The 17,263-nt window shown below is 36.8% G+C and overlaps 1 protein-coding gene across 1 annotated transcript; it reads right to left on the bottom strand.

The window, feature by feature from the left end:
• Positions 1–13,460: 13,460 nt before the first annotated feature.
• On the bottom strand, positions 13,461–16,128 carry LOC140227404 (3 beta-hydroxysteroid dehydrogenase type 7-like). Its single transcript, XM_072307811.1, has 3 exons — positions 15,969–16,128; positions 15,406–15,570; positions 13,461–14,419 (listed from the first exon to the last, which is right to left on the bottom strand). Exons 1-3 carry the CDS (start codon positions 16,126–16,128, stop codon positions 13,641–13,643), a joined length of 1,104 nt encoding a protein of 367 aa, XP_072163912.1. The 3' UTR covers positions 13,461–13,640.
• Between the last annotated feature and the right edge of the window lie 1,135 nt (positions 16,129–17,263).

The following is a 17,263-nucleotide window of genomic DNA, read 5'->3' as shown; positions in this document are numbered from 1 at the left end:
ATGTATGTACAGCATTAAATGTGATCATACCTGCATCAATCTGCATCATATGCAAATCCCTTCCCTCTTATACATGTACATTGCATAAGTCAACAGGTATGTTTGCTTCTTTGACAGAGACAGACAAAGCAAAAAACCCTTGACCATTGCTAGTAAAGTTCAATTCTTTGCCGTGGTCTACTTTAAGGTAAACCCATTAATTTGTAACGTTCATTCAGGCGCAGTGGAATTGTGTGCTGTGACCTTATCTGTGTGTGTCTCATGCACCTTGACATGTCATGCATGGTCATCTGTTTCTGACTGTACAGAAGTGTGCAGTCAGACTGGATTGTGATGGATATTTAGTTAATTCTGGGTTTTCTCTTCGTCTCTTTAAATGTTGATCAACCAATGTGAATGACAATTTTTCCTGAGCATTGTAATTGTTGACAGAGAGAAATTTTAAGCTTAAAGTGATTTAATTGGGATTTGATTATGATTTGATTGTGATTTGATTGTGATGTGATTGCATGTTAGAATGTTACACCTAGGTCATACACACACTTTATTGTTTTGATGTCAGTTCCTTTCTCAATATTTGAAATAGATGGATTCATTATAACCATACCAAGTTTCCTTCAAGTAATCCTTTTGATTTCAAAGTCATTTTGATACTGTTTCAATGCCAGTTCTTTGTTGAGAAATGGAGTGGAAATACAGCGGGATATTCTAAAATTTAAATATGAGCCAAATTTTTAAAGGCCCTGGTTTTTCGATCTGTCTTCCCTAAACACAAGTTAAACACAGTGTACTTGTAGCTGTACCAATGCCACTTCAGCTGCAATTCAAATAATGTATTCCAGATCAATGTATTCTGGTGTTTCTCCGGTTTTCACATTTGCATGGAAAATAATGCACAGTTTATCATATTGGTGTGACCAGGTATCTGGACAAGATATCATCATAGCTGATCTCACATTGTGACCTGTCTATACATTAACTTATATACAAGACTTCTTGCTGGACTTGGCCTTCATTCTACACAGTTGCAGGTTTCCTTCATAGAGTAGAGGTAAACAAATCAGAGATCATTAAACTTTAGGGGTTCATATCTGCAGTAAATGTTGTATCACCTTACAAATGTGCATGTTAGTCCACAACTGAAGGTGACCTCTAACACCAAGGGCCTGTTTTATGAAGAGTTATAATTGATCAATATAGTTGATTTCTATGATGAGTCTTGGCAGCCTGTGTAGTAAGAAAAGTTATAATCAATTGTATCTTTTGATAAAACGGGGTCTAGGCGTGGTAAGCATGTGTAAAGCATGCAAGTCAACATTTGCATCTATAGGTTGACAGATTTTCTGTGGTCAAATGTATGTCAACTTCAACAAGATGTACTGTATTGGGATTTAAATTTTTGAAGTCTGCATGTGTGTGAATGTAAACTGTGTCTGTGTGTGTGTGTGTGTGTGTCTGTCTGTCTGTGTGTGTGTGTGGAGCAGGGACAGAAGTAGCCTGTAAATATTGTAAACTACTGTATGGGTTGCAGCACTCTATTCTTGTGCAGGTTATCATTGGAAGATAGAGTCTTTATATACTAGATGTTGATAGTTTGAGTTGTCAGTATTGGCAGGGTTTGACATTAGTGGAGGCCTGGGGCCACTAAAAATTGATATCTGACCACTAAATTTCCAGAAAGGCACTTAAAATTCAAAATAGATTGTCATGTTTCTGTTTATTTTGGGCCACTATATTTTTTTTAAACCACCAAAATTTGAGAATTAAAGAGTTTAGTGGCCCTAACAGGCCATCAGAGAAAAAGAGTTTGTGTCAAGTGCTGGTATGGGTATTCTTTTTTGGTAAAGGTAAATATCAAAATGAATTAATATTGAACATGTATTTTGATTTGTTACTGGTTTGTGCAAATTTAGCTCAAGATTTAATACAAATCTCCTGCCACCTTTTCAGTTACCAAGTGTTTTCAGTTTAATGATGTGTGCTGAATCTGAGATTTCATTGCTAATGCTACAAGTATGTATCCCATCACAGGCATTGTACTTTAAATACAGTGTATATCAAATATTTTGTAAAATCAGATTTTTAAGTATATTAAGCTTACACCTTGAATAAAATATGTGTGTGGATATATTGTAAATATGTACCTTATATGTATGTATAACTGAGTTTCTTCTGTCTGGAGCTGTCTTTATTTACCACCGATTTTGCATGTGAAACTGTACTTTAGAACCATGTTTACAGACATTCAGCAACAGCATTCATACTGTAAAATAAGTTTGTAATAAATCAGAATGTATTTAACGAGTACTGCAAGTGCAGGACAATTTGATAATCCCATAATATGTAGTAGCTAATCGTATTCTCTTAAATTGCCTTTTTGTATGAGCACAAAAGACCCTATACATAAAAGCCCCCTTTATCACAGATATAATTTTTTATGTTATTTACATTGACTAGGCCCATCCTATTTGATAAGTCAAGACAACTGGTGAATTTATGTCTCTCCTGACTGGATGGAAAACATCAATTGCTAGCATAGATAATACCTTTCATTACGAGTGAGTAATGTGTTTTTGAAACACCGCACAAAACATTTTCAGATATTTTACATAACAGCATTTTAGCATGAAGAAAAGTTAATGTCCCATCAAACTTGATACAAAGTGAAAACAAAAGTGTTGGTTTGTGTCCTTAAATGAATTTGCATCAAATTCAGCATTCGCAATATATGGCATTTAACAGTGGAGTATTGTGGGTTTCATCATTTTAACGGAAACATTTAGTGTTTATTACATTATTGTCCCCGCCGAACGAGTTCGAGCAAGGGACTATGAAACGGGCTCCGTACGTGTGTGTGTTCGTGTGTCCGTCCGTCCGTGTGTGCGTCTGTGTGTGATCAAAATCTTCAATTTGCTACTTCTCTGTCATTTATGAGCCAATTTTGATTCTGTTTGCTTTATATGATAGCACTACATGGGAGCTTTGAAACTTCTACACAGAATTTTAGTCGTGACCTTTGACCTTGACCTTTGACCTATATTGTACATTTTGCTACAAAATGCTACTCCTTCGCCATTTCTAACCCGATTTCGATTCCGTTTGCTTTATATGATGGCACTAGGTGAAGGCTTCAAAACTACTACGCAGAATTTTGACCTTTGACTTCTTTGACCTTTGACCTTGATTTTTGACCTGTATTGTACATTTTGCTACAAAATGCTACTCCTTCGCCATTTCTAACCCGATTTCAATTCTGTTTGCTATATGTGATGGCACTAGGTGAGGGCTTCAAAACTTCTACGCAGAATTTTGACCTTTGACTTCTTTGACCTTTGACCTTGATTTTTGACCTGTATTGTACATTTTGCTACAAAATGCTACTCCTTCGCCATTTCTAACCCGATTTCAATTCCATTTGCTGTATATGGTGGCACCAGGTGAGGGCTTCAGAACTTCTACACAGGAATTTTGACCTTTGACTTATTTGACCTTTGACCTTGATTTTTGACCTGTATTGTACATTTGCTACAAAATGCTACTTCCGGCGGGGACATATATTACGCACCGCGTAATTTCTACTTTTCCTTGTCTTACATGAGAACTTGACTATCTCATTCAAGGTACAGGCCTCAGGTGTGTCAAGTTCATCTCAATTTATAGCTCAAATAACTTGCTTTCTTCACCACAATCCAAGATTGCAATAGGCAAGAGCCTACAAATAACAATTACAAAATGACTGATCTCTCATGAACTCATTTATCTTACACAACACATGCACAAAATCTGTCACTCACTCTCACAAGCAAGTCATATGCAAAGCATTTATGTGAGGTTGATTAATAAATTCCTGTCAAGATGGTGAGAGGAGAAAGGTGTACAGTGTCGACAGATTATCCTTGTCTTGACCATCCCCTCATTTGACCATCAAGTATCATGTTCTGTCTCCTGTACTTGGCAACCACTTGATCTTTGAAATACCAATCCCTAAACCATGGTTGTATGTATCACAGTTGATCCTGTTTCAAAACCTGTTTGTCATTCAAATCTTTAATGACAGTCACATACATTATACAATGTACAATTTCAAAGTGTACTCTGAATCCAGGGAGGCGAGAGAAAACTCGCCCCCCCTGCTGAATCTGACTACATGTACACCAGAGCTACCAAGTCTCACGCATTCTGCGTGAGACTCAAGCATTTAGGGGCCGTCTCACGATCTCACGCATGGCACCCATTTTTCTCACGCATCGGGCGAAGTCTGCAACTTGGGCCTATAATAATGAGCATAGCTCAAAATATTAAAGTGATAGTTGCAATTGAAGGTATATTTTCCTTTTGTATTCAAAAATAAGTAGATATAGTCACTTAAGTATGCACCTGATCGCACCATTAAGATCTAAAAATTGATAAAGCTCCCTACCGTGGGAGGCCACTGGGGAGAAAACCCCTCCCACACCATCGCTCGCGCGCACATTCGCCAGCCGAGATGCCGAATCACGAAAATCTCACTCATAAAAATGTTTTGAACTTGACATCCCTGATGTACACATGTTTGACTGTTACTGGTATGAGATGATAGCACACATTTTTTCTCAAAAATAATTTATGTAAGATGTACCAGTATTATATCAGGTTAAATGAAATCTAATTCAAGCTGAAAGAAGTTTTAGAAATTGCTTGAACAGATTTCCCATTTAGGTATTTGGACAGTCATGAGACTACATTCATTCTTTCTCTGCACAACTGACTTTAATGGATCTGTAGGAAATGACATCAGAAAATAAAATCAAAGTGCACCACATACAAACCAAGAAATTTTGCAGTCGATGTACACCCAGCAGGTGCCATTTGTGCAAGAACCTAACAGAGAAGCACTTTAAGTGTTTTCTGAATCCAAAGAGATAATGTGACTTTAACCTTGGATACATAGTCATACAAACAATTTTGATAACATGGTACTCGGCAAACATCATGATTAATAACATTTCTACATACATTTGATATGTATGTTCAAAAGTCATCACAGTATGGCTTGGTCACAAATACCAGTCAGAACTGCTACGAACGCCGTACGAACAATTTTTAGACAATTTCGTAAGATCTTCTTAAGAAGGCCGTACGAAACCAGCGTTTGTAGAACTTCATAGACCGTTCGTATAAGTTCGTAGCTTGGTCGATGGTCTTGTGCAAGATTTTTTTTTTTTTAAACTTAATTTGTACGAAACCCTCTCTTCGTAAGGTGGCCGTACGAACTTCAGAATTCGTACGAACAGTGACATTCGTACGAAAGCATTGTTCGTATGAACCTTTGTGACCGTAGCTTAACATGGCTCTCACAGAGTCAAAAAGCATCAACTGGCTGTACAAAATTTCAGACTTCCACTGCATCTTGTTTGTGTGTTTTCAGTACTTTATTAACATATGTTTTTTTTTTTTTTTTTTAGACCATTCATGTCAGGTCCAGGTTTTTGTTCTGGTTGTTGTTGTTTGTTTGGGTTTATTTATTGAAGTACACTGTATTCTCATTCAATTACCAAGATGACTGAAACAGAGTGACAACTTATGAATGATTCCATTTTGTTTTGTTTTGTTTTGTTTTTTTAAGCCTTTTTACGTGACTGGTCTTAAAGACATTCAATCAACTTTGTACATCATTGCTATTTCAACTTGGACACTCGCACGGAGTGCATACACATACATTATCACGGTACAAAAATAATATTCTGTCATCAGTACACAACAGAGGACACTGCTTGTTGAGACCAAACAATACTACAATGTATATCAGTGTTTCCATGAAACTAAACACATGGCAAGTGGTCAAAATATTCTATGCACACATATTTTATTGCATCATAACTAATTCTTGCATTCACTATAACAGATTTTTTTTTTTAAATTGATTTGTCATGATTCTGACAGAACTGACAATAGAAAAATCACAGCCACTAAAACTAAAAGGAATGTAAGATTGAAAGACTGATTATATTGTGTTAACATCAGAAAAGTGCAAAGTCTGAAACAATCACACTAGTAATGGCAGGCAAGCTTATTATTCCCCATTGTTATTGAAGGAAACAGTCATGGCTTTATCACAAAGTCCATGCTTTAGCTTGTAATGAATAGAAACCATTGTAGACACATGGAATACATACATATCCAGCATCTCACAATTGTGAGTACATGTTCCTACAGCAAACACTGAAGTGGGGCCTATGAAACAATTTGCATCTGAGCACAAGATTGAATGATTAAACTAGAAATGTCGCTACGGCGACTGATGCCTCCGCCATAATGCATGATTCTCCCAATAGGTGTATAGTACAATGTCTTGACAATGTGTGATGACAGTTTCACATAACTGGCAAAATATCGAAATAACAGATTTGTCAGAAATATCTTGAATGTTCACTTTCCACGAACTGGGTTTGCTATAATTGTCTATTAAAGAGTGCAGGTACACATATTTGGGGAATTGAACATTTTTACTTGACTTCTGACCGACCTTATTATAGGTTTATGCATTGAGTATAATTTTCAAGGTATGAAGAAAGAGTGTAATTACAGTACAAAATATTTTTTTTCATTTAAACCTGACCTTTGACCCTTAACCTTTGACCTTTGACCTTCTGGCTGGAAATTTCCAAGAGAATCTCCATCAAGTAATACATGTACATATATTAAACACTTTTAAAACTAATAATGCAATCATTGCATATACTAGTATACATGTATGAGGGAAATACAGTAGTAACATTTTGAGGAGTTGACCTTGACCTTTGAAGCCCTGACTATTGACCCACGACCCCTAAATTCCCTAGATAATCCCTGCCAGTCAGTACATGCATATGTACCATGTTCCATGAAGATACATTGAACCATTTGCGAGAAAAGTGATATTGCAACATTTTCACCTAACCTTTGACCTTTTGACCTTTGACCTTATAACATGAAACTCTCTCTGGAGAATCCTTACGCAGTGGTACATGTCTACACTAAGTTTCAAGAAAATAACTGCGGGCATTGCATAGATATGGGGGAAATAGCAACATTTTTAGCATTTGACCTTGACCTTTTGACCTTTGACCTCTTGTCAATGTCACTAGAATCTACTCAACTAATTGTCCCATCATACATCATCCTTGGACCAAGTTTGGTGAAAGCTGCTTCATCCAGTTTTGAGTTATCACATAAACAGATAAATTTTAGGATTTGACCTTGATCTTTGACCTTTGACCTCTGTCCGATTTCACTGAAAAACTAATCAAGTAATTGTCCCATCATACATCATCCTCCAACAAAGTTTGGTGAAATTTGCTCCATACAGTCTTGAGTTATCGCTTAAACGGATACAATTTCATGATTTGACCTTGACCTTTGACCTTTGACCTTCAGCCGATTTCACCCAAAATCTTATCAAATCGTTGCCCCATCATACTTCATACTTGGACCAAGTTTGGTAAAATTCCAGTAAATATTACTCAAGTTATCGCGTAAACGAAAGCGGACGGACGTACGGACGTACGTACGGACGGACGGACAACCCGAAAACATAATGCTTCCGGCACCACTTCGTGGCGGAGGCATAAAAAATCAGAGGACTAACAACAAAAACACTTGAAAACAGAATACAGTGTATGTGGTACTAATGATAATGGTGCAGAGATTAGCCCCAAGCTGATTCATGCATTTTAATAGGGACTATCAATTCACTCGTGCTTGACTGCAAGCCACTATGGCAAATTGCTGTATTTATACTACCCCTGTTTTGAGTGAAATGTATTGAAAAGGAAAAAAGAAAATTAAACTAAATTGTGATGTGATTACTAATTGGCAGATATGTCTATAAACTAACTACAATTGAAGAGAGGTTACCCAATGCATGGCTTGACATTAGTGATGGCCCAGGGCCACTAAGAATTGATGTTGGGTCACCAAATTCTCCAAAAATGTATCTTCTGGTGTCCTAATCAGGCAGATAAGATTCAAAACAGATTATTATGTACAGGGTATCCTTTTACATGTATTTCAGGCTAATACACTTCTTTTTCGGGAAACAAAAATGTAAAATTAAAAGATTTAGTGGCCCAAATGGGCCACCAGACTGGGGGGGGGGGGGGAAGTAGTTTTGGAGTCCTTGCTGGAATGCCCTGTGTTACCATGGTTCCCTGAGTTGGGCTGAGACACATTGTTAAACAGGAGTGGGCTGCCTACATTAGACTTACAATGATATCCCAATCCTGTTGAGAAAGCATGTCAAGTTACAGACACCTGGGCATGCTAATAATATGAACACTTGAAGGGTTTGTTTGCGAAAACCGATAAGTCCATTTTTGAAGATTTTGAAGTACGATCTCTGTCATAAAGTACAAAATAATACCTTTTAAATGATATATTGGTCACTACATATACAGGTATATTTCTTAAGTTATGGTCAAAAGAAGCAAACATTTTCTTATTATTCTCTTTATTTTTCTTGACCTTTAATCGCAAATATCTCCATTCGGCAAATACGGACTTATCGGTTTTTGCAAACAAACTCTTCACTTGTAATGTGCTGGTATCCATCATGAATAAATGCTGATGGCACAGAGAAAGGAAGATAGAAAATATGAAGAGGGATATGAGAAGAGGGAAGAAGGAAACATTTACAAAACTGCTTGTCTCAATAACCAGGTTTTATGGGAAATCTAAAAGTTACTAGGAGAGGACAGATAACAAATGTCTTGTGGGAGTTTATTCAACAAAAATGGAATACCCAGCATTGTACACTCAATTCTGTGACTAGTAGACACGCGTAGACATGACATACAGGCTATGTGACTGAATGTATACAGGGGAACAGATATATTCAATTTAGGTACGTATATGTACATAATTATATAGATAGGACAGATGTCACATAGTATCACATTTAGGACATTTTTCAAAACAAGGTGCAGTATTGGCACATATCTCATTTAGGTATCTAACTTGAGTGAGGGTATTCTGATTTATCAAAGCAAAGAGAAATGAATAGAACTGAATTTTGGATTCTCATAGTTCATATGTTGAATCCTGATCATTGGAGATCTATGTGACTGACCTTAACCAGAATTTTTCCATGAAGCATTTCGGTACAGGATACTTTCCATGCTGCAGTCAAACTCGATCTCATATTATAGAGTTCTTTACTGGAGAGAAGTTTTCAGAAATTCTCTCGTATCTGTTAGTATTCCCCCTGGAAACAGAAAGTACCTTAATTGATGATCATGCATTCCCAACCCTGCTAAATGGCCCTATAATACTGCCTGTAGGTTGTCTATGACAATGCTCACACAAATTTGTGCATCCTTGAGAAGCAGGTAATGTTAGGGTACCTGTAGATGATTGTTCTCACTAGAGATGGCCTGGTAAGTACCAGTTTCAGGGATGCACTTTGAACACACTGGACAATTTCATTATATTACCTCTTGAATAAAACACATCAGGACCTTGGTCAATGCATGCAGACTTGCTATAGGAGACCGCCAATACACGATATGTTACCAGACCCACTTCAATCTGATAACATTATTTCCTGCTGCTATCATAGTACATGTAGGCAAATCATAGTACATATGTACATGAGGAACACCACAAAGTCCTATGTACATTTTAATTATACTTATCATCTCTAAAGATACCAGAAATGAAGTGGTTACGGAGGTTGACATCATTAACTGAAAGATTAGATGGGCTTTGCAAAAACAGATTTACACTTCAACTTAGAGAGTAGCCAGTGATACGAGGTTGTGCATTATATGTCTCAAGAGAGTGAGGTAGAACAATATTTTGTCATGTAGAGAATTGTGTGTATAAATGAACCTCATTATAATGAGGACCTATGAATCACAACAAATAATATCAGGTTTTGTCAATACATCTGGGTACTACAACAAAGAAATATATGAACAATAAAAACAAAACAAAAAGAAATATAAAGAGTTTGGACACTGCAAAAGTACCTTGTTATAAGAAGTTTTTCTTGTATCCAAGTTCTTTAACCCTATTCTAACTGGGGGGGGGGGGTCAAATTGACCCCCCCCCTCGACGTTTCGCGCCACGATTTCACAACGCGCAAAGCTTTTGCCGCGTCGTTTCACGACTTTTTTCATTGAAGTCTCCCGCATATTTTGAGACCAAATTTGCGACGTCCGGGTACACCGTTTTGAAGTTACGTAATGTTTTGCATATGCATGTCAACCAAAAAACAGCTCAAATTCATGATATCGTATGCAAATCCAATGCAAATTGTGTTTTTTGGTTAAATTGATATAAATTAGATTATTTCAACTTTTAACCATTGAAATTCATCAATTCTAGTGTAGATAAGCCTGAAAAAGTGCCTGCAACAAGTTTTGACAAAAAAAACAATGGAAAACAAAAGGTTTAAAAAACAATAAAATACATAAGAAATTAACAAAACAATAAAAAACAAAAGAAATTCATTTCAATTGAGCTATTTTTTTACACAGAAATTGTTTGATGTGTCTTGAAGAATACTGACACAAAAATTTAGCAATCCTGCAGTCTTTTTAATGGAGTTATAGGTGAAAATATGATTTCATGCACAAATTTGCATAATTAATTTATTAAAAATAGAAAGGCAATATTTTTCTATTGTATGACGATGTAATCTTGTAGTTGACATCCAGCTCTATCTTCAGGCAAAATTTCGCGGCGATCGCGTGATCGGCGGCCGAGATCTGAAGGGGGGGTCAAATTGACCCCCCCTCAGTAAAAACTTGGTCTCAAATAGCCCAGTTAGAATAGGGTTAAAACCAAGTTTTATCATGCTGACTTCAATGCCTCTGCCTTATCACTAATTTCTTCTATCATTTTTTTTTTATATTAAACATACATTGAGGAACAGTACTCCACTCAGATACATGCTGATCACAACTAAAAAATAAAAATACAAAAAACTAGATATATCACTACGGCTACTGATATGCCTCCGCCATAATGCATGGTTCTCCTAATAGGTCTATAGTACAATGTCTTGACAATGTGTGATGACAGTTTCACACAATTGGCAAAATATTAAAATGACAGGTTTGACACAAATGTGCTGAATGTTCACTTTCTAGAACTAGGTTCAATTGGATGAATGATTAAAATGTCAGAGTGCAGGTATTTGGGGAACTGATGATTTTTACTTGACTTTTGACCCTTTTATAAGTTTATGCATTGAGTAATTTTCAAGGTATTGAGAAAAAGTATAATTTCAGTATCAAATGGGAAAATAGTATTATCTAAACCTGGCCTTTGACCTTTGACCTCACAGTTCCAAAGAGAATCACTGTTAGGTAGAACATGCATAAATATGTAAGTTTCATGATGATACCTTGAGTTACTTTCGAGATATGGAGAAAAAAGTGCAATTTAGCACTTTCACTTGACTTTTGACCTTTTGGCAAGAAACTTCCCCAAAAATATATATTGGGTAATACATGCCATACATCAAGTTCAAAAAAAAAAGAAAAAACCTTCAGGCATATTGCATTTTAAGAAAGTAGTGATATTTTGAGGAGTTGACCTTGACCTTTGACCCCCTGACCTTTGACCCATGACCCCAACTTCCCTAGATAATCACTGCCCATCGGTACAAGCATATCTACTAAGTTCCATGAAGATACCTTGAACCATTTGCGAGATATGGAGAAAAACATGAAATTTCATTTTTTCACAAAATAACCTGTGACCTTTGACCTTTGACCCTGTGACCCTAAAATCCACACAAAGTATTATCCCCCAAGGATATACCCTCATACCAAGTTTGATGTAAAACCACCACACGGTTCTTGAGATATCGACAAAAACAAAACGGGACGGACGGACGTACGTACGGACGGACGGACGACCCGAAAACATAATGCCTCCGGCCACTTCGTTGCAGAGGCATAATAAAAAAGTTGTGATGTATCATTTTAGAATAAGCTACTGGTTTTATCCTACAACTCATGTGACCTGGTAAAAATATTCTCTTTGTTCCTGACATGTTGGAAAAATCATGCCTTGACATCAATAATATAATTATTTTGCTTTGAATGTAATCAACCCATCCTGAAATACTCTATGTACAGATTGATAATAACATTACATCTACTTGACTGGGAAATTAACAGACTACATGTATATTCAGTAGCATAGAGTGTGCAAAGATTGCATTACCATACCTGTACAGGCAAATCAAATTGTGTGTAATCATGACTTTGTGAAGCATGTTTCACTGCCTTTACTAGTATACTGTACAGATATCCACTAAAAGTATGGAATGGAAGTAGTAACAATCTTTGCACCATCACTTTCATTTGTAGCAGTCTGGCCCTACACTTACAACTTAATGGCCAATCATGGAGTGCGCATTGTATGCAAAACAAATAACTGTATTGTATCAAAAATAAATGTTACATCTATCAATGCATCCAATAGTTAGCATATATTTTGTATGGCCTCTAATAGGTTATCACTTACTCTGAATCGCACATCATTTTAAATCAAATGAATCATGATACAAGTGGTGACTCATAAACAGTGACTTAATAATTTTCACTCATTAATACCATTACCCTTGGGCATACACACATTTAGCAAATTAAAATGGTTGAGATGGTACAAGGTCAACAGCATGATCAGGGTACCCAAATGAACAACAGGGGGGAAATGAAGAAAAAAAAAATGGTGAATTTGTTGTTATGTCTTTTTTCTTTCTGTTGTTGTTGAGTATACAAATTTTGACTTGATATAAAAAGAATGAATATTATCAATCAAATTAGCATAATTTAGCATTTTAATTGGGGATGTCAAAGTACACAAAAACTACTGACATATTGAAAAAAAAATAAAAGATAGATAAATAGGTTTTTTCTCTGAAAATGCTTGTAAATATTCCTGATCAATACCCCTTTCATTCATCATTAGAACATAGCCATAACATTTTATGAAATACTAATTAATCACATATTATAGTTAACACAGTACATGCTGAACTAATTTTGTGCCTTGCTAGAAATGCTGAAAAAAAAACAAAAAAAGCTAAACCTTGTTTTCTCCTCAGTGTTTAAAAATGGCTCAAAACTCAAAACTGCCTGAACATATACCACATCAATTAAAACATCACAAGGTCATCTTAATGAGCCAGCATTACTTTCCTACCATAAACATGACTTGTGACCTCATGACTTTCTCCAGTAAAAAGGATCGTGCTGTCTTTATTGCATGAAAGAGATGTCAAGGGAAAAAAAAAACCCTTGACAAGGCAAAAATACCCAACAAGGATAGTCTCAATATTCAGATGGACCCGAAACCCCAAACACATTTTTTTTTTTTTTTTGCATTAAACGGGTTTTGAGGAATTTTTTGATTATTAATCTTCAGTTCTTTTTAGAAATCAATCTCCAGCGTCTGAGCATATATTTAAAGTCAATTGGTGCATTTTTCAAGAAGTTACAACTGTTATAAAGTGAAACAAGTGTGATTAGATACCCTGATATTCATCACAAAGCAATGTGTATTATGAAAGAAATTACTGAAATACAAGGAGGAATACAAGAAACTTTAAGGCCCTCTATTCGCAGATACATTCAAATCATTTTGTGAACCTCAATGGCCCGAGGTCATAATATACCACATTCTCTCCTGTAAAATGCCAAGCTTCTTTCCACTGCTTCATCATATGTGTAGAGCGGTTCATAGCCTAAGCATCTATGGGCTCCTTCATAGCTAAAGTAGTAAACTCCATGAACATAGGATACTGTAGTTGTAGTGAAAAAGAGCTTCAGTCTCAAGAAAGGTTGTAACAACCATGCCACAATTTCAACCAGAGTTGCCAGAATGTAGAGAAACCAGTATGGCATGGTGAAGGTGGACATCTTGGCTCCAACACCTATAACAAATGGTGTGAAAAAGTCACTGATCTTACCAATGGGAGTATCATCAGTGACAAAGAAAGCTTGACCTGATACTAGCTCCTCAGTAGATGGCCTCATTAGCTCCTTTATAGCCAGGATGTGAGCCCAAGCTACATTGCCTGCATAGGTACATTGATAGCGGGAAACTTTGTTGCCCATCCGCACCATGGTGCCATACTTGCTACACTGCTGAAGCACCCCACTATTATAGGAATCTGCCTCACCATATACAGGTGTTGGTCTCAGAGCACAGGTTTGGAGTCGTTTGCCATTCTGCAAGATCAAGTTATTTGCCTTCAACACTAGTTTCTCTGCTTCATATTTGGTGGTTGCATACAAGCCAAAGTGGTGATGTGGAGGGATGCCTAAAGTTGTCTCAGTGCCACTCTCTATTGGCTCCTGACCAATAACAACATCCACAGTGCTGGTATAGATGAGGTACTCTATGTTGTTATCAATACACGCCTGAAGGACATTCTCAGATCCTGTAGGAAAATGAAATGAACTTTACACCCACTTGATAACATTCACATGATTGAGTAACGCAAAAACAGCATAAACACCGTCACAGATCAATTTGGAGGATTCCAGAAGAAAAGGTCTCTGAATGCTTTTTTTTTTTTTACACTACATCTTCCATACACAGAGTCCTAGAAAAAACAAACATACAAACAAACAAACAAATTGAGAATTGAGAGCTCCAGTAGATGGACACACCTTGGGCTGTCTTTCTCTCTCTATTAAGATACCTTCATCATGACCCAGCTCATCTGGGTGTGGTTCTTTTTTTTCTCTCTCTCTCTTGCAGTAAAATTATTACAAATATTTTACTACCTTTGAGCATTGGAACCACACAAAGCCTTCTATACAGTATAAATCAATATGTTTAAATATCAAAGTTTGTATGTACACAGTCAAGTGGGGAGGGGGCTTCTAAAAATCCATTTTGTATAATTTCATAATCACAGTGCATCAGTGAGAGAGTAGAGTAGTATGAAGTGACTGATTTCCAGTGTAGGGATATAAAATCTTGAGCAGGCATGTACTTTATTGGTTTACTGCAACCAGCCTAGTAACAATATGATGCAAAATGTATTTTACTTTTTGTACACTTTTGATTTTAATACCCATTAAAAGCTTTGCATGCTCGCCATAATCACTAAATATTTGGTTTAAATATAAATAATATTGCTTTTAAACAAGTGCATATCTTGCGTGACAGAACCAGGGCCCTGTTTTATCAAAAGATAAAATCGATTTCAAAGTTCCTTAACACACAAGCTGCCATAGACTTATCATAGAAATTGACTTTATAATCAATTTTAACTCTTCACAAAACAGGCCCTTAGGTCTACAAACTTATGTGATGGCATACTCAGAATCACTGAATTGTGTTACAGCAGACAGCTGATACTAATATGAGATTCAGACCAAGGTATGTGGTCAATTTCAAATGAGCGTTTCCCTTTACCTTGAATATTGCTGGCCCGTAGAAGCTCAGCATCAGGTATGGGTGAGACATCAATATAGCCTGCAGTATGAATGACGACAGTAGCATCACGGCAAACTTTCCTGACTTCATCCAGGGCTAACAAGTCTCCTTGCACATGGCTCAATGTAGCACCAGGCTTCACTACTGCCGTGGGTAAAGTTAGGACAACAAAAGTCAGATAACGGTTGGAAAACAAGATCCTAGCAGACTATCACAATGGCGTATCAGAAGTCATCATATGATAGGATGAATTCTGATACACAATTGTCAAGAGGATTACATCTGGTGTTTAATTTTGATCACACCGAGAACTATATAATGTAATTTTTATACAAGGATGCAATAAAAATAATCATTATAACTCACACAGACTACAAAACTGAGTCAAAGTGAAAAATCTTTTCTTGAAATATTGACTTTCTACAGAAAAAAAGAGTGCTGACAAAAGTTACGAAAGAAAATGTCAATCTGGTTTTTAATTGACAATGTAGGCCACCTTTATACCTTAAATTAAATTTAAAAAAAAAAAAAAAAAAAATTACCCTGTAACTCTGGACACCAGTGGAAAGGTTTCAGGTCAAAGGTGCGGACTTCCCGAACCAGAAACTCTCCCTGTTCCAAGATCTGTTTCACAATGTGCTGACCAAGGAATCCAGATCCACCAGTGACTACCACTACCTCACCCTCTGGGCTCTGCATCATTCCAGTCAGTCTGTAGGGATTAATAAAATGTATAATATCACTGAATGTTGTTAACACAACAGATTACCAAATCATGTGGTACCGGGTACCTTTAGGCTTTACAGAACATTTCATTAGTACCATCTCCCAGGTAACTAACCAAGAGTATGACTATTTAATACAGGTCAGGCTGCAATAGTGTGTGTATTGGGGGGGGGGGGGTGCACAGGTGCACAGGTGCACAGGTGCAGACCAAAGACAGAGATAATCATACCCCTCCCATCCCCCACCCCCCTCCCCACAAGCCACACACACACACACACATTTTTTTTTCTTTTTCTTTTTTTCATGTGAGCAGCTAGGGCATCACCATCTTGATGGAAAGTTAACAGACTCTTTTTTTTTTTCTTATTGTTCTATGAGCTCAGAAGGTACCACTACCAGTATGCATGATGAAAAAGCTTACCACGGTAATCAAACCAGAATAACCAGAATAATCTCTTATAACCTGTCAAAATACTAGTAGTAGTGCAAGGGCATCAGGAAGATACTCTGGTGTATGTGTTCCATTATGACCCAGAGAATGCCACTCCTGATAAGTGATAGAAAGAAATATATTATTAATACAGTGGACTCCCGTTATAACGAAGTCCTTGGGACCGGCAGTTTTCTTTCGTTATAACGAAATTTCGTTATAACCGAATGAATAAACAATAAAAATACATAGAGTTGATAATGTTGCGGCCCTAAATTTTATTTCGTTGTAACCGGAATTTCGTTATAACCGTGTTCGTTATAACGGGAGTGCACTGTAAACGCAATGCCTATTAAACAGTATTAACAATTAATTATGGATGCTACACATCACATGTATGTCCACCTACCAGATTAAGTGAATTTTTAAGCAGGATCTAGGCCTACCACACGTATTATCGTCAAGAGAGCTTGGCAGGTTGTCACTCACTGATGCATGATGACATTACATTAGACAGAAAGATCCGTCTGTCCAGAGGAGTCTTATTTTTATTGACGTATCACTCTCGTTGTCACCTTGAGGGGATCCGTGAAGCCAGACGCAGTCTCCGCAGAACATATCCCTGAGGACCAGATACAGACCGATCTTTCGGTCAATGATGACATATAAAACAAACATATC

Source organism: Diadema setosum, chromosome 4 (assembly GCF_964275005.1).
Source record: "Diadema setosum chromosome 4, eeDiaSeto1, whole genome shotgun sequence".
NCBI classification, from domain to species: Eukaryota; Metazoa; Echinodermata; class Echinoidea; order Diadematoida; family Diadematidae; genus Diadema; species Diadema setosum.
Note: the sequence above shows the minus strand (reverse complement) of the source record. Positions and strands in the feature narration are given on the sequence as shown.

What these genes read in the sequence shown, in the direction of transcription:
- LOC140227404 (XM_072307811.1), bottom strand. Translation starts at nt 16,128, where the DNA reads ATGATGCAGAGCCCAGAGGGTGAGGTAGTGGTAGTCACTGGTGGATCT. An exon ending in CTGGTGTCCAGAGTTACAGG is followed by an intron (nt 15,571 to 15,968) that starts GTAATTTTTTTT and finishes TACCCACGGCAG; the next exon opens with TAGTGAAGCCTGGTGCTACA. An exon ending in ACGGGCCAGCAATATTCAAG is followed by an intron (nt 14,420 to 15,405) that starts GTAAAGGGAAAC and finishes ATTTTCCTACAG; the next exon opens with GATCTGAGAATGTCCTTCAG.